This window comes from Mya arenaria, chromosome 6 (assembly GCF_026914265.1).
Source record: "Mya arenaria isolate MELC-2E11 chromosome 6, ASM2691426v1".
Classification (NCBI taxonomy): Eukaryota; Metazoa; Mollusca; class Bivalvia; order Myida; family Myidae; genus Mya; species Mya arenaria.
In genome coordinates this window covers 47,623,494-47,648,819 of record NC_069127.1, presented here as the reverse complement: position 1 = coordinate 47,648,819, position 25,326 = coordinate 47,623,494, and the positions used below count along the sequence as shown (strand labels likewise).

Below are 25,326 nucleotides of genomic sequence, written 5' to 3'. Positions count from 1 at the left end.
TTTGAAAGGAACCAAGCTCTCACCCATCTAACTTCTGTTCCAAGTTTTATTGAGAAACAATCAAACCTGAAGACTTTATCGCGTTCACGGGCAATTGTTTACAGACGCACGGACGTACAAATTACATCGCGCAATCACATCTCTTTGGCCAGTAGAGCATAGAGCATAAAATGATTGGACAGAGACTCAATAAAATGTCTGGGACAAGGGATAAAGTATTAATTAAGGCAAGATATCTAAAGCTGTTGAAATTTTGCGTCTGTCCAATAAGTCCCAAACTACTAAATTAATAACGAACAATCCACTTCTAATGATGGTTGAGGTTAATTCGGGGAAAATAAACAAATTAACAGACATCTGAGATGAATTTATTTCATTAAAAAACCAGACTACTTTTACAACTGCAGCTTTTGAAAACAAAAACAGGAACAACATATATATCCTTTTTATAAGAAACAAACCTGTACTATTACTGGGGTCTGTCGTAATGTACTAGTGTGTGGAAAATATGCAAGAAATCATTAAAAAAAGGTATTCGGTCCAGTATAGTTATATCTAGAAGTTAAGCATGCAATAAGCATTTCAAACTTAGCAAATAAGATTATTCACTGGAGAAATTGGACATTGGTTGCAATCGGCTGCTGTAAAATAGGGGAGATTATTTTTTCATTATATAAGAAACCCATGAAGTTGCATTGGTCTGTTTTTGTAGGTCTTACTTGTAGCAAGTTAAATAGAAGTGAAATACTACCTACTCACAAAAGTCATTCGATATTATACTTAGCACTCAAATTGTGCCAAGGATCACATCAATATTTAAAAATAAATAAATATATATTCTTAGAAACATAAACGTAATCAAAACATAGTTTACTCAAGCATCCCTACCTCACTTTTTGTACTCGCCGAGTACATGATGCATGTGTCGTGTACATGATGCATGTGCCGAGTACATGATGCATGTGTCGTGTACATGATGCATGTGCCGAGTACATGATGCATGTGTCGTGTACATGATGCATGTGTCGCGTACATGATACATGTGTCGTGTACACGATGCATGTGTCGCGTACATGATACATGTGTCGTGTACACGATACATGTGTCGCGTACATGATACATGTGTCGTGTACACGATACATGTGTCGCGTACATGATACATGTGTCGTGTACACGATACATGTGTCGCGTACATGATACATGTGTTGCTTCATGGTCTCTAAAAAAACACGAGAAACGCTGCAATGCGAATAAACCAGGTTTTCAATGACTGACAGAGGAACTTCAGCCTTCGTTGCTTGATTCAGTTTTAACTGTTTTTCTAACTTTAGTAACAGTGACCTTGACCTTTACCTTGTAAGGGGCTCCAAAAGCAATTCAATGGTAGTCCTCCATAAACTCTTCCTACATACCAAGTTGGTCACAATATGTCAACCCTAACTAAAGTTGTTCAGTAACAAACTGTTATCTATTTTAGTAACAGTGACCTTGACCCTTGGGGCCTCAAAGCAATCCTATGAAAGGTCTCCATAAACTCTTCCTACATACCAATTTGGTCACAATATGTCAACTCTAAAGTTGTTCAGTACCAAACGGTTATCTTTTTTTAATAACAGTGACATTGACCCAAGGGACCCCAAACGCAATTCCATGAAAGGTATCCATAAACTCTTCCTTCATTCCAAGTTGGGTCAAGATATGTCAACCTTAACTCAAGTACAATGTAGTTAGTTTCAATAGTTTTTCTATTTTTAGTAACAGTGACCTTGACCTTGACTCTAGGGACCCCAAACACAATCCCATGAAAGGATTCTATAAACTCTTCCTTTATACCAAGTTAGGTCAAGATATGTGAACCCTGACTAAAGTTATTCAGTTCGTGTACATGATGCATGATATATGTGTCGTGTACATGATGCATGTGCCGAGTACATGATGCATGTGTGTTATTTAGCTAACTCATCCATTCTTCTATTTTTCGCAACAGTGACCTTAACCTTGACCCTAGGGACCCCAAATGCAATCCCATGAAAGGTATCCATAAACTCTTCCTTTATACCAAGTTGGGTCAAGATATGTCAACCTGAACTAAAGTTATTCAGTTTCAACCGTTTTTCTACTTTTTAGTAACAGTGACCTTGACTCTAGGGACCCCAAACGCAATCCCATGAAAGGTATCCATAAACTCTTCCTATAGACCAAGTTTGGTCAGGATATGTCAACCCTTAATGAAATTCACTATGTGAAAACCTGGTTAACAACCAGACATGATTCATGACAAGCAACTATAAATTTTGTAGATATAATAATATATATATTATTTATCATGTACTAAGGAATGTTTAAGTAAACGATCATGGCGATTAAAAGCCTTTTGACATATAGGACATTCAAAGGGTTTTTCACCAGTGTGGTCGTAACTATGGCGCTTCAAATGTTCTGCCCTCATGTACGTTTTTCCACACTCTAAACACTCATACGGGCGGTCATTTGTATGGCCCCTATAGTGACGAACCAGATGTTCCCGCCGTCTGTAGCGCTGCCCACAAATATCGCATCCAAACGCTCGTTCTTCTGTGTGTATCTTAGTATGTGCTCGGACCTTGTCTCTAGTTTTAAACTGTTTTTCACAATATTCACATTGATATATAATATTTGGTTCATGTAAAAAGTAGTCCTTTGGTTTTCGTCCCCGTTTTGCTTTTGGAGGGGAAGCTTCATAATCATTTTCTTCACTTTCATCAAGATAGACCCTACTTGCCAGTGTTCTATGCTTGGCCTTTGTCAAGGTTAACCTTATTCTTGGCTTTTTTCTCTTTTTACCATCTTTTCTTCTTCCAAGTCCTTTACCTTTATGAGAGGGACCAACATCTTTTGATGCTTTTCTGATCTGTTCAATATCCTCTTCAATGCCTTCAAACTTATTTTTTGACTTTCGTATTCTTTTCCCAGACTGACTGACTTCAACTTCACAAGTTCCAATTTCCACTTCTGATGCAATGTCTTGGTTTTTTATAGTCTCAGACGCAGCTAAGATTGCTTCCACAGATCGTTTAGAAGTTGGAGACTTTTTATCAAGATCAAAATCATTATCATTCACCTTAAAATGAATTTCCCCAGTGTTCGGGTGATACACACTTACAGGATCATTATAACTGTTCCGCATTTTGTACATATCTTCCACAGGACATATTCTTAAATCATCATAATCCAAGCCAACTGTTCTAGATGGTTTTAGTGTAAATCGTGAACTACCAGGAGACTTATTGGGTGTACTTAACTTTCTTTCCCTGTTACTCTTTGGGGTGTATAAAGAGTCTGTGACAGGGAGTTCTTTTCTTTGCAAGTACATTGCAGTAAGGGGCTTACTTCTGACTATCTCTTCATCTTCCAGACTGGTAGATGTAGTAGACACCTCCTGCTCCACAGCTTCCTGTATCACCAAACAACTGTCATTATCAACATCAGAGTTAGAGAATGTTGCATTAGAGAACTCACTTTTTACGCCATACATTACATTAGAACTGTTCTGGTTGTTAACACAAGGTACCTCAGGCCGCTGAATTACAGGGACAGTTCCTGTGTAGTCATGGTGAGAAATACTTTGATTAAGTCTATCAGGAATCAGATCTTCATCTGCTGACTCTTCATTTTTTATGTCTGCATATAAATACATAGGACTTGCCATGACTTTATCATTCACGTCAGTATCTGAGTCAATTGTATTCTGTGTCTCATCTGTGCTTTGGTTTTGGCTAATGATTATGGTGTTTTTCGGTAGAAATACCAGAGGAACAGTGCTGTAGTTGTGTTGCGTTGGGTCAAGGGAAATGGACATGCCCGAGCCATTTGACACCTGAATAATAATGCAAATGGATTTTTATAGCAATTAAAGTTCAATAAAATCAATATATGATATAAAAAATTTCTAAAAGATTATGTTATTAGCTTATTTGCGAACTCAAACTTGTTAGCAAATCAAGTTTTGATAACATGAAATGGTCAGTTCATATATTTACCAAATTAAGTATAACTATTAATCAATAAACTGAATCTAAAATGATCCATTCAACTGCATCATGATAAGTATCAAATTCATGGCTTAAGCCAGTTGTTTTTTTACAGTAAAAACCCCAGATCTGCCAAGCCCATTGGCAGCAATATGGCTTAATCTCTCAATGTTCAACTTTCATAGAGTAACTAAGTGCTATAGTAAAGGACACAAATTTGAAGTGACTGCAATTCCTAGTCAAATCAAGATTTCCCTAAGAACAATTTTGACACTCAAGCTACTGGTATATGTTTATAGTCCCTCATTCTCACAGACGCTAATTGAAGTCAAAAGTTGGTCTTAAAGTAAACCTCTTATGAAATGTATCTGAATTTATTTGACCATGGTCAATCATTTTCGTTAAATCTAAGATTCTTCATTTATGGTTTTGTGAAGGATTCATTCCGACTCAATGATAGTTTAGATATATATAGTTTAGATATATTTAAAAGACTTTTATTTATTTTTTGTCAGCTGCCTATGTCAAGACTTCAACCACTAAATGTAAGTAAGCACCTGTATGCTGTTTCCATACAATTGTCCAGCAACCAATTGCATGGGCACTGCCTGGCCACCAACCTCTTCTTCTGTGTCTACTTCCATGTATACGTTCCTCTCTAAAACAGAAAGAAACATCATTAAAAAAAAAAGACAAAAAAAACAAGTGTCATCAGTTTAGTGTCTGACGTATAGGCATTTCCAAAAAGCTTAGTAGTTTTGGTCTAATTCTGAAACATTAGTTTTGAAGACTAATACATTATTCAGTTTGCCTGTCTGACTGTCACAATTTAATGAGAAATATGTACATGTATGTACATTTTATCTAAATAGTCAAATAATTATAAATAAACTTATATATATTATTGAATCAATTTAAATTATGATATTTATACTGCTGTGTGTACTTTTATACAATATAATAAACATGTATAAGAGTTATTATGTCATGCTGTCATATACATGTAGGCATTTATTGAAAGACTTTTAAATAAACAAGCCCGAATTCTTCTACTATTGCTTGGCATTACATTTTTGAAGAAGCCCTGATATATAAAATTCATAATTTGAGCAAGCCCGGAAAACATTTGCAGGGCTTGTGGGCTTTTGTTAAATTCGACCACTGCATAGGTGTAGTTTACTAAATGATTTGTTTGTTATGTACCGGACAAGTCGCATACACCCAGGCCTGGAATTGACCTTACGACAGGATTTGATTGACAGGTCCTATCAGCCAATCAGAATACAGCGCTGATAAGCCGTGTTGTTATCTGCCATTTTGTCCGTCAAACTGACCAGAGTCCGTCATATACATGCATTGACATTTCCTCGCCTTTTTAGTATTATGGTAAAAAGGTGTTGTTATGACACTTGTAATTCGGATACAAGGTAGCAAGACCGGCGTGTAATTCGTTCCGTTTTCGAAACCAGCGAGTCATTTAGAACAAGAGCTGTCACAGTATGTGACGAATGCCCCCGAATGTGACATTGACCTACGAACAAGGTCAGTACATGAAAAGTTGATCTTGCCTTTACGTGTCAAATACATATGGCAAGTTATTTTAAATTGCCTCTGAACATAAAAAAATACCACCCATACTTGACAACCTACACTGTTATGTCCTTATATTCAGAATTCCCTTGTGAATAAACACTTAGTGTATCTTTCACCTTAGAGGTAGGGACATGGGTCTTGCACACGACACGTCGTCTTGGTATGTGGAACACATGTAGCAAGTGATTGTAAAATCTGTCCATACAAGGGAAAGTAACAGCCCGGACACGACAACCTAAACTCTATGTCCTTATATGCAGCACTCCATTGTGAATAAACACTAAGTGTGACCTTGACATTTGAGGTAGGGACACGGGTCTTGCACGTGACACGTCGTCTTGGTATGTGGAACACATGTGGCAAGTTATTTTAAAATCTGTCCATACAAGGGAAAATTTCAGCCCGGACACGACAACCTATACTCTATGTCCTTATATGCAGCACTCCATTGTGAATAAACACTATGTGTGACCTTGACCTTTGAGGCAGGGACACGGGTCTTGCACGCGACACGTCGTCTTGGTATGTGGAACTCATGTGGCAAGTTATTTTAAAATCTGTCCATACAAGAGAAAGTTACAGCCCGGACACGACAACCTATACTCTATGTCCTTATATGCAGCACTCCATTGTGAATAAACACCAAGTGTGACCTTGACCTTTGAGGTAGGGACACGGGTCTTGCACACGACACGTCGTCTTGGTATGTGGAACACATGTGGCAAGTTATTTTAAAATCTGTCCATACAAGGGAAAGTTACAGCCCGGACACGACAACCTATACTCTATGTCCTTATATGCAGCACTCCATTGTGAATAAACACTAAGTGTGACCTTGACCTTTGAGGTAGGGACACGAGTCTTGCACGCCACACGTCGTCTTGGTATTTGGAACACATGTGGCAAGTTATTTTAAAATCTGTCCATACAAGGGAAAGTTATAGAGCCGGACGGACGGTGCGATTTTAATATGCCCACCTTCGGGGGCATAAAAATGCGATCGCTGGATCAGACTCTGTGGAAGACATCACCAGCAGTTGAACTTGGAAATTTTAAAAGATCGTTCAAAGGCGAAACATCTATACGTCTGTACAAAAGTATGTTTCTGAACAAAACTACTTATTTGCTTATAAGGGGGGCAAATCAATCCGCTTTAAATTTATTTAATACTGAAGTTGTCCGTCCGTGACCAAAATTAGTGTTACTACTTTTAAACTTTATAACATCGGTACATCTATGCTTTCGCTTGTGTTGTCAAATCGGCATTAATGGCCATTTAATATCAGGTTCAACATGGACACGATTGATTTCATTCAAGATAGAGGTATTTTAGTAAATACCGTTATATATGCATATAAACTGCTTGCTTTGAAAGTAAATCAGGAAATATTGTACAACTAAATTTTTGTCCGAACCAGCGCATGCTTCCGAATCTCATCTACTCGTATGGTTACTATGTAAACAATGGCTATTGTAGCTGTCATTTCGACACAATTTCATAGATTTCTTATTTTCATATCAGCACTTAGTCGACGGGAAACCCAGTCAAGTAAACCCTGATCCTCCAGCAGCTACTGTACTGTATTACACCGGGACCGGCTCACATCATCTAGACCTCTTCCAAAAATCAGATTTAATATCTGAGCCACCCCAACAAAAACAAGAACAGAACGGTCTGAAACGTTATGGTTTTATTTGCTGTATAAATCAATTTATTTCACTGTATATTTAAATCAATTATTGAGTTCACTTGATTCTGCCAATCATGTGCTGTAAAGACTTACTGTAGTAGTCTTTTATTATGAATAATGAACAAGTCAAACTTGTACATGATTTCAATGTTATTCTTATATTTAGTGCAAATTACGTAAATCTATACAGTAATCTTTTATGATATTTCTTAAAGTTGCAAACTCACAGATTTCTGTTTTGACACTTTTTTGTTTGAGAATGGGCTTATTTTGTCATTTTTTTAAATTAAAATTAAATTAAAAATTATATATAACCAAACCTCTTTGAGCCAAACTATGATAAATGCAATCGGATCTTTTGTAAGTTGTCAAAGCGACCAATCTGTGAAAGTGCAGCTTTAACAGTGAAAAAAAACTTCTGCTTATGTTATATATTTTAATACATATCTGCCATTGCAATAAAGAGATGAACACCTACAATATCCTACATAAGCACCAACGAAATATCAAAGTTTTAGTTTGCAACACAACAATGTATGAACTGATATTAAATATGCAACAACTGGTGTTATATTCCAGGACTGAAGCTAACACCATAGAGGTACATTCTTCCAAGAATCAAGAAACACAACATGCTGAACAACTTCAATGACTCTCTCCAAAAGACCACACTTTCCTGAAATAAATAAAAGATGCCACTATTAAAATAAACCAGATACAGGTCTTGTTAAATATTTTAATTCTGGCTGTAAATGCTACTGCATTTGATGTTTGCTTTCTACATGTATATAATAATGAAATATTGACAAGAAAACAGGTAACTGTATATTTTGTTGTTGTCTTTTTCTGGACAAATAGTCCATAACTTTTGTACAGCAAAGTAAAACTAAATGTTATAAAAAGCTTTAAAACAGGTCCTACCGATTATTTGTAAAACTTGCCATCACTGGTTTTCTCTAGCGTTGACATTGCCTGGACTGGCAAATATCATGTGTGTGTGTGTGTGTGTGTGGGGGGGGGGGGGGTTCTGGTCTTACTCTAGGTCCCCTGTGGCGGAAGGCTTGTTGAAGACAATTACAACGGGAATAGAATTCTGTAATGGTGGCAGCGGTAAACAGCAGGTGACCCTCCGTCAGCCTTAACAGGTCAATGGGGGAGGGTAGTGTGTGTGGGTTAGAACCAGCTGCCCGGTCAGCTTAGTTGGTTAGAGCGCCGTGCTAGTATTCTAGTGGTCCTGAGTTTAAGCCCCACACCGGGGGCACTTTTCCTCACAGGTTCCACAATTTCTGTATGAACAAGAATAAAAACATGTGAATGTGTAAGCAATGCAAAAGTTACAGATTGGTCTCACCCACAATTGTCACTTGTCAACTATTACACTATTATTTATAAGGGTGAGTGTTCAGTCTCTGAGAACTGAAACTTGTTATGCATTAACTTAATAAACCATATCTGCTCATACTATAAAATATTAGGTTATATATAGCTGGGATGTAACTGGTCGTTTTATGTCACTTCCGGGTTCCCCATTTGGGCCATTCATGATATACTCATATTGTTTGATGATTTAGTTTTTGTTTCAACAATCCTGTAAGAATGACCGGTGTTATTAAAAGTTAAACTTACCCTTGTTTGCATTTACAGTATGCGTCACACACACGCTTTTCCTCTGTATCAATGTCAATGTTGACAACATGGCGGCTATCCGATTTATCTGACTTGGATAGATTTCACCCCGTAAATGTTAGATATCGTCGTCCTCTAAAGATACATCGGGCTTTCTGATGTAGAAGCCAGTTACAAATTCCTTTGCCTACTGTTTTTTTTTCGCAGTGAAAAGTCACATTTATGATAATTTGGCCCAAAACCTTCAGGAATATCGGTACGCGAAACGACGCGAGACGCCATTGCTTCCTTGTTTGTTTGACGGACATAGACAGAGTTCGCTCCCTTGATATCAGGGGGCGTGGTTTAGTAGCCGCTGTCGTAAGGTCAATTAAAGCCGGGTCAAGGTTGTATAAGTCATAAACAGTGATAAACAGCTAGTGCTGTTTGGCATGCTACTGTTGGTTTGGCAGCTTTTGCTTATTGGATCGCTAAATTGGATAGACCATAAGTGTTGGTTGAACGTCTTTTAATTAATGAACTGAAAGTGTTGGTTTGACTACTGGTGATGTTTGGACTGCTGTTGGACAGGAAGTGTGATGGACAGCTAGTGCTGTTTGAACCGCTACTGTTGATTGGACAGCTATTGTTTATTGGACTGCTATATAGGTTGTGCTATAAGTGTAACTGTTGGTTGAACTTAAGTGTTGGTTTGACCATGAGTGCTGGTTGGACTGCGATTAATGGATGGACCTTTGGTTGTGACTGACCGCAAGCAATGGTTCAACAGCTACTGTTGGTTGGACAGCTCATATTGGTTGGATTCCCATTGCAAGTATTTGTTGGACCTCTTTTCTTAGTTGGACTATTGTTTTTTTAACGCTTTTATTGATATTCATACATGTTTAATGTTTTAGTATACAATGCTTATTATATTTATTACAGGTATAATTATTCGATAATCATATTCATATTACTAAATAATGTTTTATGTACTTAAAGCTGCACTCTCACAGATTAACCATTTTAACAACTTTTTTGTTTTGGAAAGAGCAATTTTTTGGTAAATATCTGCAAACCATTGATAGAAGACTGCTGACAAAAGTACAGATTGCAGACTAAATTGTGTTATTCACTACCAGTGCAGAAAGTTTACAATTACAGCTAGACACTATACATCAATATTCATGCAAATGGGGTTTAAAGCTGCACTCTCACAGATTTACCATTTTTACAACTTTTTTATTTTTTGTCTTGGAAAGAGAATTTTTTTGCGTAAATATCTGCAAACCAATGATCTAAGATTGCTGACAAAAAAACAGATTGGTTTAAGAAAAATGCATAAAACATATATTTTTGAACTAAAATAGAAGAATTTGCGATCTAATTTTTTGTCTTTTTTGTCAGCAGTCTTATTTAACTGGTATCCATGGATTTTTGCAGAAATCGGCTCGTTTCAAGACAAATAATAAAGAAGTTGTGCAGCACCCTGTGAAGTTCTATGACCTTGTTTACAATGACAAGTGTTGTTTTATGATATCAGATATGCTTAATTGACACTAATTGGCACTAGTTGATATTAAACGGATTGATCATTAATCCGCAGGAATTGATCGTCCAATCACAAGATAAGGGTTGTGCAATCAAAGCTATTAATGACCAATCGTATTTTTGATGAATATGCATGAAGAAATTATTGCTATCTGAACAATAAATATAAAAACAAATTTGTTTATCTTTTCACTTTTCAATCAAATTTTTATCATTTTGCATCTTGTAATTGTGTTTTGAATTATTAATCGTTATTCCTGTATCATGACAACGGAAATATGTCTCCAACATTGACTTCAAGTTTTTGGAAGTATTTCACAAAATCCGAGGATGGTAAAAGTGTTGTGTGTCAACTGTGTAATGTTAAACTGGTATATTGTGGTGGAACTTCAAATCTTAGAAATCACATGAAAAAACACCCTGTATGCAGTCCACCGACTACGCCTTCAAAGTCCATCATGAGGCAGACAACTCTTGACGTCACCATGTCCACTATTTTTTTTTTATACGATATGTAAACATGTTTAGTTTATTGATAAATAAAAAAAGTACACGCATGTGAATAAAGAAAAATCAGATCGTCTTTTTGTCTTCTTATCTTTTCCGCAATTATCAATTATTTCATCAAAAAACACCGCAGAAATTGTAGGTATTGCATTTAATCAAACAATATAATTAAATAAAATTACAATCGACTAATCAAAGCGTCATTTAACATGAAACCTGCTGATCAATAACAAACTAGAAAGCACGTGGCAGTAACCAAGCAACCACCTCGGCCGAAGTGACTATCAAATTCGCGAAGTGTTTATGTGGTATTCATCATGAGTTTTATGACGTAAAATGAGTTGTTTAGCTTTGATTAATACATTATAAATTATTAAGACTGAGAAAGAATGAATGAAAAAGTGAAATTGCCATATGACGAATAATAAATTAAGTGGACACTTGAGTCAAATAACAGAAGGTGGGTGACATATAATAGGAAATTTACTTATTATGAAAACAATTTGATACGAGTATCCGGATAGTATTCGAATACTTGATACGAATATCCGGATACCGATTTGGTATCCGGTTTCCATCCCTACAATAAATGTAAATTAAACTAAAGTATGTGTTTTTGAGGAAAAAAAGGAATTTTACATTCAATTGGTCTATTTAGGTTGATGTTATTGAAATTGTCAGTGAATTCTGTTACCAAGGAATTAAGTTCCATTACATTGGTAATTTATCACGGGTAATAAGATGGTCCTTAATGTCACCAGATATGGTCTGTAATGTCCCAAAATATGGTCCGTTATGTCTGATGCTATGTCTATGGTCTGTAATTCCATTGTAGCGGGGAGGGCCATTTTCTAACGTTATAACTAATCAACTTGTGGCCAACCCAATTGTATAATTTATTATTGTATTGTTTGTTGAAATAATTTATATGACGTGTGTATATTCTATTCAATAAAATACGAATACACTAATTCCATTGTATTGTTAATCAAAATTAATTATTCAAGCTAAACTTTCTTTTTGACTTCCAAGAAATCTAAAGATAGGTTGAGCTCCGTGTAACTTACTACAGATTCAGGCATATTCTAGTTTATCTCCGTAAAGCTCTGAGCAATTCAAAAAATAAAATAAAATGATTCTTGATAATATATCTTCATATTTGAAATGGTTAGATTCAATCATTATTTAGGAAGTACACTAGGTACACTTTGGTACTGTTCTTACAATCAGAACTCCTCGGCTAGTATCAAGATATGGCCTCGGAAATAATATGGGTCGTAAGAAAATAGTCCATCATGGCCGACCAAGAAGATGTTCAAACAACCAAGAGATATGTTAGACCAAAGACAGAATGAGGAGCGAACTATTACCACTTATTTGTGTGTTAGTGTTATTTTTACATTTAATATATTTTATTAAAAAATAAAAATGGTTTTAAGAGCCCTAATGAGAAACTAAATGGAAATGTCATTTATTTTTAGTAGGTGGGGTTAAGTCTGCTTCCATCTGACAGATTCTTAGATAGTAAATAATAATTTTGGAGCTCCACTGATCAGTGGCAAAAATTAAGAACACAAATACTTTATTTGATTCTTTTGGAATAACAAATAAGTCTGAATCTGTTTTTACTTAGATTGATTACAGATAATAGGTTAGACTTTCTTATCTCCAGTGTGTATTTACATTTCATTTCATTAACTTGATTTTTTTTATAATTAAAATTTACGTTCTTTTAACCAAGGATGTATGGTTTATATGTCCGTGAGTGTTGGTATCAAACAGCTTAATGTTATGGCACAATTGAATGCCTGTTCACTAATATAGCTCTCTAAATAAATTAGATCTTCATTCTAATGGTCTAGCAAAATGAGTTTGAACACATAAACCAGCACACGTTTCTTTCAAGGTTAAATTCTATGATATCAACCGGTGGTGGGGATGCAGAAACATTGAAAAATGCTGACATTTTCTCTGTGCCTGTGAATTGCAGACCTTTAAATTTTAATATTATAATATTGTCATTTGCTAAGAGCAGTATGGTACCAGTGGTGCGGGCCGACTCTGAATTCCTGGCTTGTTCTAATGAAAAATGGCAGATGAGGTAATGGTTGTCGAAATTTGGACAATAATTTAACAATCAAGTACCCTACTGGTTTAAGCCCAAATGTACCTGCATGCTTGTACAATTAATCAACAAGGAATGACAGTATTAAAATATCAACATTGTAGTGGAATTTCAACATAACAATTTCATTTTACATAAATTCTTAAATTTAGTCCAGAGCTAAAAGCTGCTCTCTCACAGATTGACAGTTCTTCTTAGTCATTCCCCAAAAGCCCTCAATTGATATCAAAGGAGTAGTTAAATTAAATGTACACAAATGTAAAAACTTAAAGCAATAGCGAAAAATTATTTTCCAAACAATTGCAATCTGTTCACTGGTTTCTATACATTTGCACAATAATTGCCAATTGGCTCATTAAAAGACAAAATTAAAAAAGGTGTGACCCTGGGCTTCCATTAAGAATTTGAAACTGGCAGTATGAACTTCCTGTCAATCAATTTTGGAAGTTTTTCACTGAAATGTGGAAGTTTAAGTCTCCTGAATAGAATATCTTTTTCAAGAAGTATATTAACAAGAGCTGCTGTAGGACAGCGCACTCGACTTCGCCGCTTTGACTGAGAAGTGAATACAATAACAATGTACTATTAATTACCAAGTTTGGTTTATTTATGTCAAACCTAACTAAAATTATTCAATACATAAGGTGACTTTATATAAAATGACGCAAGTCATTCAAATAACTTGATTTCCCATTATGAAAATGTGGTAAAGAATATACAAACATGCCTTTCAAAAGAAGAAAAAAAAAAATCAAGGGCCATATATAGTATAGCCCTCCTTGTTTTCCCTTGGTAAAAAACTGGTTAAGAATGTAAAAATGTGCCTGTCGAAAGAAATTTAAAAAAATATATATATATTCAAGGGACATAATTTGTATTTAGGGTTAAAATGGAGTTATGTTTCTTGTTGTAAGATGGTCGTAAATAATTTTGAATGGTCGTAAATAATTTTGAATTTTATAAAGTGCATTTAATGAAAGGTATAGAAGTTGTTTTTTTTATTAAAATCTCAACTTGCCCTTAACTTTTACTTGCCTAAAACTTTAACCTAAGTCAATCAGGGGCCATAACTTGTATTAAGGATATGGAGTTATAAAACCTCATTGGGTGATGGTCCTGAACAATTAAGTATTAAGTCAATTGAATGAAGGGTATAGAAGTTATTAATAAATATCCCAACCTGCCCTAAAACTTTAACCTAAGTTCCATAGTCAATCAGGGGCCATTATTTGTATAAAAGATAATATGGAGTTATCTAACCTCATTATGTGATGGCTCTGAACTGTGTGAAGTATTAAGTCAATTGAATGAAGGGTATTGGAGTTTTAAGTGAAAATCCCAACTTGCCCTAAAACTTTAACATGCCCTAAAACTTTAACCTAAGTCAATCAGGGGCCATAACTTGTATTAAGGATAATATGGAGTTATTTAACCTCATTGTGTGATGGTCCTGAACAACTGTGTTAAGTAATTAACGTCAATTGAACAAAGGGTATAGAAGTTATTTATAAATATCCCAACCTGCCCTTAAACTTTAACCGAAGTTTCATAGTCAATCAGGGGCCATAATCTGTGTAAAGAATACTATGGAGTTATCTAACCTCATCATGTGATGGCCCTGAACAACTGTGTGAAGTATTAACTCAATTGAATGGAAGGTATTGGACTTATAAGTGAAAATCCCAACTTGCCCTAAAACTTTAACCAGACACCGACGCCGGGGTAAGTAGTATAGCCCACCTATTCTTCGAATAGTCAAGCTAAAATTCAAATAATTTGCAACTTCAACTTGCCAAATTCACAGACTCACAGGTAATTATAATAATTCATTTTATTTAAAAACAGTTAAACTGATTGGAATTGTAAAAGTAATATTGACAAATGGTTCTGATATTTAACTTCCAAGCTTTTCTTCAAATCAATTTAATGGTTCTGATATTTAACTTCCAAGCTTTTCTTCAAATCAATTTTGGAAGTTTTAACCAATTTCTAGGGAGTAATATACTCCCAAACTTCCTTAAACGGAAGCCCTGCGGTGTCAGAACAGTAACTCTATGGGGATGCAGCATTAAATTGGTGTGGCACTAAATATTTTGTGAATACCTTTCTGTTGTACAGGCTTTGATCTGAAAATATAATTCCTATTATTCCTTTTGTATTTTATGTTTTCCATTTCAGGCACAGGAATCCGAATGTTATCAAAAATGCCATTGTACTGAGGATTGACCAGCAATGCATGGAAATCATATAACACTACTGCAAAGCCTACCTTGGGAAAATAAGTGCAAGATGAAAACAATGTGTTCAGTGGAACATCTTGTCATCTCAAATATTTGATTACTTACATACTGATGTAAATTTGCAGATAAAAGTCATCTGTTGGCCCGTGATTATTAGATACATTAAACCTTCCATGCCTGGAGCAATAACACATGTTTGAATCTGAAGCTGGAGGTTTACTTTACAACCTATGTGTAGATAGAGCCAGACTACTAATGCTTGAAGTGCTACTCAGTGGTAACCCTCTTGCAGTCAACTTTTTAAAATATATTTCTCAATGTATTTGAATGAACTTTGTTTTTAATCCGGACATATTTTTTTATCACTGTGGAACCTTTTTTTAACATGGAAAGCGCATAATACAGGGCTTCTAAAAACCGGCAATTTGCCGGTCTGGACCGATTTTGAGCAAGCCAGACCGATTTCAGTTTCAAAAAGTGTAAAAAAAATAGGTCCAAAACGACTAAGTCAGTAAAAGATGTAGAAATTGTAATACACAAACATTCATAGGTCATTCACACATTCATAACTACATCCAATAGGTCATAAAAGTGTCTTGGTTACTTTGAGACCGATGCGACCAGCTGCTTTTTCCGCTACGCTGATCACTCTATAGCCTATCTGTTAATTAGCAGACGCTTGCAGTCGGTCCAATCACGTGTTTTGGTATAAGCAGAAGACACAATTAAACAAACTAGCTCTATGTGTTAATTATCTGCTTGCAGCTTTCCTGATTAAGTGTTAAAATCGGTCCATATTTTCACATGGCAATATGCTATGTCGTCGTCGATCATCACATGATATCCGTTTGTTGATTACAAAACGGTTAAATTTAAATTGTTATAAAGAACCATTGCTGGTTAAAAACGGCTTTAAAGATAAATGCATGTCATTGTTAATCCGTGAAAGCATTAAAATACCGAACTAATTAACGTAATAATATATAGGATATCAACAGCGTTACGCTTGATTAACTACATAGTCTGAAAGCTGAGTCCGCCGCTTATGTCATATTTATTCACAGTAATGAAAAAATTGTTGTTGATATCCCACTTTAAGCTTGTTGCCCCGATTATAAATCTAGATATATATATATATATAAATATATAATATATATATATATATATATATATATATATATATATATATATATATATATATATATTATATATATATATATATATATATATATATATATATATATACACACTATTATTCAAGATTATCAGTTGAATGATGACCCACTAAAGAAGCATTAAGCAAATAAATCATCATACTGTTTCATTTTTTGTCGTCTGACCGCCTCCCGACAGCCACAGTTAATTATGATCAGTCTTTCTTGTTAGAAACGCCGCAGAACTCGATGAGAATCTCATTTGAATTAAACTTGTATCAATGACTATCCGAATCGGCTATGCTGGCTCTAGAGCCCTCTTACGAATTGCCAGATCGCAAAAAATATTGACAGAAAAGACGTCGCGAAAATGTATGACATTTCTACAAAATCTGACTATTGAACAGGTCTTTCTTTTTTGAGGGGGGGGGGGGGGGGGGGGGGGGGGGGGTCCGGACCGATTGAGGTTCCAAAGTTTTAGAAGCCCTGGCATAATATATATATTTATTCAACTGTGTGGTAAAGGATTTATCTACACTTAAAGCTGTTTTCCTATATGAAGGAGGGAAGATAACTACAAAAACAGAAACAGATGGCATCGGCAGACCAAATACAGGAGAACTATTCTGTTCAGTTCAATTTTCAGACTTCAGAAAATCCTTTAATAGGGCACATCCTGGCAAATGCCATATTGTAAACCGGGCTCTTTAAAATGTGGAAAGGTGAAAGTGGTCTAGAGGATTAGCCTCGAATCCAAGGTTGTGGGTTAAAGCCCCTCCAAGATACTTTCTCATGACCGCACTTGTTTCTACTTAGGCAACAGACAGTGATTCTGTAAGCTTCCAGCTTGCATATCAATCTGATTAGGCATAAAATAAGATACTAGCTGACTTGCAAACAGTATTAAGTTGAATTTATCGAACAAATCACATGACGTATGATTTTACAGATGCATGTTTTTATTTCATTGATTGTATGGGTTTATTTTCTAAAATGATGTAATAAAAGTTATAACTCTGGCACATGGTAATGCTTTAGTCCTCTTATTGTGTGTTTATGGTAAGACTGAGACATACAGTATTTTTTTTATAATAAAGACTTAAATTTGTATGGCTACTTAAAGCCATGAATGGGGGTTAAACGCCAGAAAGATTGTGAAGTCTCCCAAAATACTCAATGCAATTTAAAGGGCTTTGCACAGAAATGAAAGTAAAAATGGAAGCAAAACCTAAATTATCATTAATTTTACATTGGATTGCATACAGATAGCTCTGTTATTGCTTGACTAATATTGAAAATAAATTTAAGGGACATGTTGATCAAAACTGAAAGTTACTGTAGTTGTACTTTTATGGAGTTGGACATTAAAAAGAGTCATAGCATGAAAAGTTACCTTAAGGCTAATTATTCAAAGTATATTAAGAATTAATGAAAAAAGGTCTGGTATACATTGCTTAAAAGCTGAGTAGCCTGGCTAAATATTTTGTTTTAGGCTTTTAATTACAAAAAAAAAATACTCATCAAGATTAATAATTATTGATTAAGACAAATCTAATGTGTCAGGAAACTTTTAATGAGGGGGTTTATCCACAGTCTAGGAGGAAAAGTGAAGCATGATCTGCCGTGAACAAATACTATTTGAAGACAAGTTCTGCCAACTTAGCTAACTCAACGTTTTGGCCGTAATCCCATGAACGTTGTACTGGTACTCTACCAATTGAGCTAACTGGGTGGCCTGTCACCACCTCACCCCTACCCCACAGAACTGTTTACACAAAATAACATTGATTTTGCAGCCCAAACCCAATAATGCAGAAATAAAGGCATGCATGGCTATCAGCTGAGAAAGCTGATTGGGTGCCAAGCTAACACCCACCCTACCACAACCCACAAAACAGCACAATGCAGTCAATGATTTTACAGTGAATAATAACACCAGCAAAGTATGACTTGAAACTTACATTTCATAGGGTAATCGTACAACTGTTGAGAAAATGCTGACATTTAGTCCATGCATGCATTTAATCTGATGTAATGATTCATGCATGCCATGAACTGTATGATCAGGGTTCTCAAAACGAACCGGCCGCCGGCCTATTTGACCGCTTAAAACCAGAAATCGGCCGGTTAGAATTGTTGTAGAAACCATAAGGTCACATTCTTTTCTGACCTATTTTAATACAGATTATCTATTCTTACTTCGGCGTATGTAAGAGTCTTCAGATTCGAAATCGTATTGGTAAGAATTCTCCGTAATTCGCGCATGGGCTGTTATGGTTACCTGTTAGAAGAAAACATTGTCGATGTAAAAAAAAGAACATAGACACCCCAATAAAAGTGGCAAAATTACAACCATCAGATTTACGTGACCATCTGCTAAAAATAGATGTTTCGCTAAGATGAACACTCGATATCTTCTAATTGGCCGTGATTGCAGATGGGTGTAATCGGTCCAAACTCTTGGTAGATCACAGGAGACACATTTTGCTGACTGCATAATGCAAATATTTGGGATATTGTTCGCCGTGTCAATTTTTTCCACGTCCGAAATAAAACTTACATTTTACTTATGATAAGGCTTAGCGTATACACAGGCTAGATGGCAGGGTTTAAGACACATTTCATTAATCGTTACAATAATAAATCCGCAATAATCAATTGTTATTTATTTCGCCTAATGTAAGTCCCATCCCATCACAAACACCTGCGAAAGGATAACTAATTAACACAAGTATTGAAATGTGTCGTGTATGTCGGCTGCAGATCAAACGATACACTTTCTGACGTCAGAGCACGAGCACACCACATTTTTCTATTTGATATGCAGCCGACATGTACGACACATTCCAATACATGTTTTAATACCGGTAAGTTAAACTTGAGATTAAAGTCGCGTGGCAATGTATTGTATTTAAATCGCTCAGTCGAATACCGTATGATCCCATTTTTCTCTAGGCTACTTAACCATCTACCTTGTTTACCGCGTCTGCGTCTAGATTGTAAGATTATCGGAAAAATTATAGTCAATAATCATCGTGTGAGAAACTTCTAATCACGGCCGAAATGTTTGAATCCACTGCAAATATGAATGAACTTATAGGATTTGCAAAATATGTATGTATGACCGAATTATAAGTGTTTTTTTTAATTTATTTTTTCACTTCAGAACTCCTAGAAAAACAGTACCCTTAATGGCTCAGAATGCAGGAAATTGCATTCTTGTTTTAAAAAAAGTCGGGGGGGGGGGGGGGGGGGGCGGATGCCATCGGGCCCGCCTAGAAAGCCTGTTACAAATTCAATTTGGCCTGTTCAACTCAAACATTTTGAGAACCCTGATGATCATTTCAATTACTGTCAAGTACATTTTCTGTGTGTTTACGATTTTTCTAGAGGTAACAGAGTGTTTCAGGTATAAGAAAACATCTAAATATTCAAAAAATTAGCATTCCTTAATGTTACAAAAATATTTTCTCTTAACCCTTTCCCTCATGTCAAATCAGCCATATTAGGCCTGCTACTGCATGGCTTATCAGTACATTGATAACCAGTAGCCAATAGATAATAAGCCCCTATAAGTACCCCTACTGCATAGGAGATTATTGGAGAATATTGAAAAATTGCCCCCCTATGCATTTCTAACTTATTTTTCTAGTATATCTTTTGGTTTAATCAATTATAGTTCAATATAAAGTTTGTAGGTAAATGAATTTCCAATCCAGTGGTATAATTTTTATTCTGTTGTCTAAATTATTTGGTTGAATATTTATAGAGAAACACAACTCCTGCGAAAATTGAAGATGTTTCAAATAATTTCATATTGTACTATATTTCCTTTGACACCTATGCATAACAACTTTAATATTTTGTAGTATTTCTTTTGATTAAAATAATGTTAGAAATTCAAATAATGAATACAGTCTGCGAAATAACCCATGTGCCCGATGCCTGGGGCAAGTAAAAATCCCGCCGGGCAAGTAAAAAATCGTATTTGCTTGCCCGATTGGGCAAGTGAAAAAAGAGAACGAAATCGTTTATCCGAAAATCAACAAACAAAGTAAATACGCTAAATTTGATGACGTATTACTCGACTTTGTAAAAATCGCTAAATTTGATGACGTTTTACGCGGTCTGTATCGACTGGTACACTTACTCCGCAGTCCGAATCAATAGACGCTTATAACTATGCGTATAAAATTGAAAGCCGATTGGACGCTTGATTTAAACCAGTCCGATGCAAGCGTTTCAAAGACGAAGGTCATAGATCAGAAAATGTCATTTTTGAGATATGTTCCTGGTGCTAAACCAGGAAACGAGTGTCATGAAAGACTTCTTTGGTGAAAAAGACGAAAAAGACGACGATGATGATGATGATGATGATGATGATGATGATGTCGAGATGACTGAAGATACTGTTTTCTCTCTTCTTTTGTCATTTAGAGAATGAATAAAACAACTCTGATGTGATCTTTGCTTTATATTTTATTTGAAATTTATTCGGGCAAGTGAAAATTGGTCCGGGCAAGTTAAAATTGCCAGGGAGATGCCCGAAAGGGCAAGTTCATCTGAAAAGTTATTTCGCAGACTGTGAATATAGTATTTGTAGTGTATTAAATTTCGAATCTAATGATCATAGTTTAATCTAAAAAGCTTTGACAATAAACAAATATTCAAATCACAGAAATCATGCATTGTTAAAAAATAAACACAATTTAATTGGGTAAACAACAAATGTTATTTCAGATTCATTATTCTCATAAATAAAATGTGCATGTCCGGTTGTTTTGAAATGAATTGAATAAAATAATAGTAAATATCAAAATAAAAGGCTGGGATGCTACTGGCACAGTTTTAAAAACTTTGGGAACGTACTAGATATTGCCCTCAACAAGCCGAACAACTCGATTTTTTTAATAGTCAGAATCGCTATTTAAATTAAATTTAGTGATTCCGTAATAATATTATAATTAAAATCTGTCAACACAAGGCAATAAATCAAGGTCTGAAATGCATGGACAATTATGACAACATTCTTGTGTATTTATCGAGATCGAGAGAACACGTGTTTTAACAGCTGTCAAACTGGGTCATATCACATATAATTTTATTATAATCCGTGTATTTACAACGAAATACTAACTTTGATTAACAGACGTAAGGGGACATTTTTATTACCGGATTAACATTCCATTTTTGGAAACAGAAGTGACAAATGACATGTGTTTATTCAAGCCAGACTCTGGTTTACTACATCGTAAATCAGCCATTTTGACACATTTCTAAACCTTGACAGGTGACATCATTAACGCGTGATCAATAGGATATATTTATATGATATTAATTATTGGTAGTTTTAAATAGCTAGTGACGTGTATGGGGATTTTCCATTAAAAAACGAGACAAGCACGCGTCAAGCATGCGCTGTGAACTTTTAAGGCGTGTTTGACCTCTGTCTCTTTTAGTCGCGATTTTCCGAAAATCTTGAATAGTAACATCATCTTTTTTCATTATTTATATAATTATCGATGTTTATATTACACAAAAATGCATTTGTTGCGAAAAAATAAGCAACAGATATGTTAATAAATGACCGTAAATAAGCATGGCACATTTTGGAACAATCATGCGGGAATCAATAGAGGGACATTTTGGAACAATCATGTGGTAATCGATAAAGGGACAATTTGGAACAATCATGCGGGAATAGATAAAGAGGCAATTTGGCACAATCATGCGGGAAAGGGTTAAGCAAGCACATTTGATTTAACACAATCCATTTCCTTGTTGTTACATTGGGCCTTCTTTACACGGATTGAAAACGGTGTTAATCGCCGGCGGTCGCATTGTACTTTTGTATATCTTTACTAGTATCCCGGAACAACGGGTTTTCGACCGCCTAAGGATTATTTACAGTTTAATCATAAATAAGTGATAATAAAAAATAAATGTTTGTGTGTACCATTTAAAGCAATCATTCATCTTTCAAAAAACAAAAAAATAAAATCTGTTTCAATCGTCTGTTGTTTACATTTTGGATCCAAAATGGCGGCTGTCACATGTTGTATTTGACCTAGATACAACATGCTTTCGACCATGACCTTTAACTATACTTCGCAACAAAAGTTTGTGCACAATATTTTTTTATTTTAATTTGTATAACATGTTTAGACTGTTTAATGTATTTTATTTTAAGAAATAGTAATTAAATATTTACATATTTGCCATACAGACACTTTTTAGTTACCTATCACCACAAGAGAGGCAAAGGAATGCATAATCCCTTCTAATGGCTTTCACATGGGTACAAAATGATAAATTCACCCATCATGAACCCTGTTATCACTGGTCCAGCTCTGAATGAGCCTCATATGACCTGCCTAGGCTGCAATATGTATAAGTTTATGGTAACTGAGCGCCCAAATGCAATTCAATATAGTAACCTGTAGATAAATTTCATTAATTTTAAAATAAGCAACATACCATATTTTGATGCGCTTTTAATGTTGTGCACTATACTAAGAAAACGATAGGGCATAGGTTTTAGGCTTTGGTAGATATGTAAGATCTGGCAAACCAAAACAACACGATTTTAAAGAAGTATTTTACATGTGAAATCATTTTAAACGAAGGGTCTAATTTGGCATTAATTAAAAATGACAAATTGGTGTTGTTTCAAGTATAACTGAAGTTTTTTTAACACTTCCATTCCCATTCTTTTTCAAATGAAGTTTTCTGAAAGTTCTACTGTTATGGTTAACAATTGGAGCTTATTTTTACCGGAAGTGACGCAAAATAGAAGTGTTTTACACATTTTCAGGAGGCGGTCGAAAATAGGTTGTGGTCGAAAATAGGTTGTTCCGGGATATTTACAAGATCTATCTCGAAGCTTGCCGAAGATGGCCGAGTTGTTACGATTACTGTTCTTAGTGTGGTGAACCAATTCTATTGATTTAACCTTTTTTGACAGAAAAAAGTTTTTGTATTCTAAGTCGGGTCTTTCTAAATTAAAAGTTTTTTGTATTCTGAAGTCTTGAATAATATGAAAATGCATCAAATGGGTTGATTGATTTAAAAAAATCATTGATCCATGCTACTGTTGGTGAATTATCATGATTTCTGTGAAATACAATTAACTTCTACATTCGGTTAATATGCAAACACGAAAGATAGCAACTTCTTGTTACACAGGCTCTACATATCCTACATGTTTGTTTACGCCCTCCACCCACCAAAAAATCAAGATGGCGGGTGGGGTGAGTTTGCAAATTTTGACTATTTTGGGATTGTTCGTGGCCAATATCATGAATAATCAATTTTACGAACATCAAAATGAAATGAAGTAAAATTAAACATAAAAATGCCATGGCGAAATAATCTTACTTACGTAGAGAAAAAACAATATTTACTATTATTTTCGAATGAAATCGTCGATACTTGATAAGCTGTCGCGATGTAAATAAACCCTCGGATTTGATTGGCTAATAATGTTTTCCCCTACGATGGTATTATTAGATAGAGGAAAGCGTACTTTCCGCGGAAAGTACAATTTCATACGGAATAAATTGCACATTTTGAAAATATTGTGTATGTATTTCTATATTTCTAATAAGTGCAAGCACTTATTTCCAACGGGGTCCGTCGTTTTTTTCTGAAGGGACAGCACGCTGAAGAGACAGTGGTGGGATACAAGGAAGTTCGGGTGCTATACCCTTACGTGCTCGGTGTAAAGCACCGATACACGGGGTACAATTAACTTTCATTGGTTAAACCAGTACTGAGTACACCACTTTTACAATTATGTGGCAGCGATTCTGATGGACCTTTCTAAGGCTTTCGATTGTCTGCCTCATAACTTATTACTAATGAAACTTGGTATTTATGGTGTCACTGATAGTGCACTAGAACTCATTTCTGATTACTTAAGCAATCGCAAACAATGTGTAAAACTTGGTACAGAAATAAGCCCACTGAAACATATCTTTAAAGGAGTACCGCAAGGATCTATTTTAGGTCCTGTGCTTTTTAATATATTTATCAACGATATTTTCAACTTTATACATAGAAGCAATCTGTATAATTATGCTGATGATAATACTCTATCATATAGCGACAAAAACATAGACAACGTTGTCCAAACTTTGGAGTCTGATAGTAATATATTAATACAATGGTTCTCAGATAATCATATGAAAGCCAACCCCGAAAAATTTCAAGCCATTGCAATAGGACAAAAAACTAAGGACCAAAATATAACCTTTAACTTGAATGAGACAACTATAAAATGTAAAGACAGTGTCAAACTCTTGGGTGTCACAATAGACTTCAAACTTAAATTTGATGTCCATATTTCAAGCATATGCAAGAAAGCCTCAAGACAGCTTAATGTTTTAAAGCGATTAGGTCATAACCTTTGTAAACTAGGAAAGTTAAACATATATTACTCATTTATCCTATCAAGTTTCAATTTCTGTCCAATTACTTGGCATTTTTGTGGCGAGGTGCATACTAAGAAGCTTGAAAAAGTACAAGAACGAGCCCTCAGATTTATATACAATGATTACACATCTGATTACCCAACACTTTTATCTAAATCAATGTTGCCAACTCTTAAGCTTAGAAGGTATAGAAACCCATAAAATTATCCACAAGCAGGGTCCAATGTATCTACATGACTTAGTGGTTATAAAAGAACATTCCTTTAACTTTAGATATAAGATGATGGCTGCTATCCCAACTGTAAGAACTACAACATATGGATGCAATTCTTTCAGCTCCGGTGCCCCTAAACTCTGGAACTCCCTTCCGCAACATTTCAGGGAAGAAACTAATTTTAATCATTTCAAGAGTTTAGTC

General features: G+C 35.2%; 1 protein-coding gene across 1 annotated transcript; it reads right to left on the bottom strand.

Annotated features, from left to right (window-relative positions):
- Positions 1-352: 352 nt before the first annotated feature.
- On the bottom strand, positions 353-18,719 carry LOC128238567 (zinc finger protein 2-like). Its single transcript, XM_052954620.1, has 3 exons — positions 18,676-18,719; positions 4,568-4,668; positions 353-3,856 (listed from the first exon to the last, which is right to left on the bottom strand). The coding sequence occupies exons 2-3, from the start codon at positions 4,652-4,654 to the stop codon at positions 2,318-2,320; spliced, it is 1,626 nt and encodes a 541-aa protein (XP_052810580.1). The 5' UTR covers positions 4,655-4,668; positions 18,676-18,719; the 3' UTR covers positions 353-2,317.
- Between the last annotated feature and the right edge of the window lie 6,607 nt (positions 18,720-25,326).

Bases quoted from the DNA above. Each gene is read 5' to 3' on its own strand.
- LOC128238567 (XM_052954620.1), bottom strand. From the start codon at position 4,654: ATGGAAGTAGACACAGAAGAAGAGGTTGGTGGCCAGGCAGTGCCCATG. The intron at 3,857-4,567 runs GTGCTTACTTAC...ATTATTATTCAG, and splicing joins TGTATGGAAACAGCATACAG to GTGTCAAATGGCTCGGGCAT.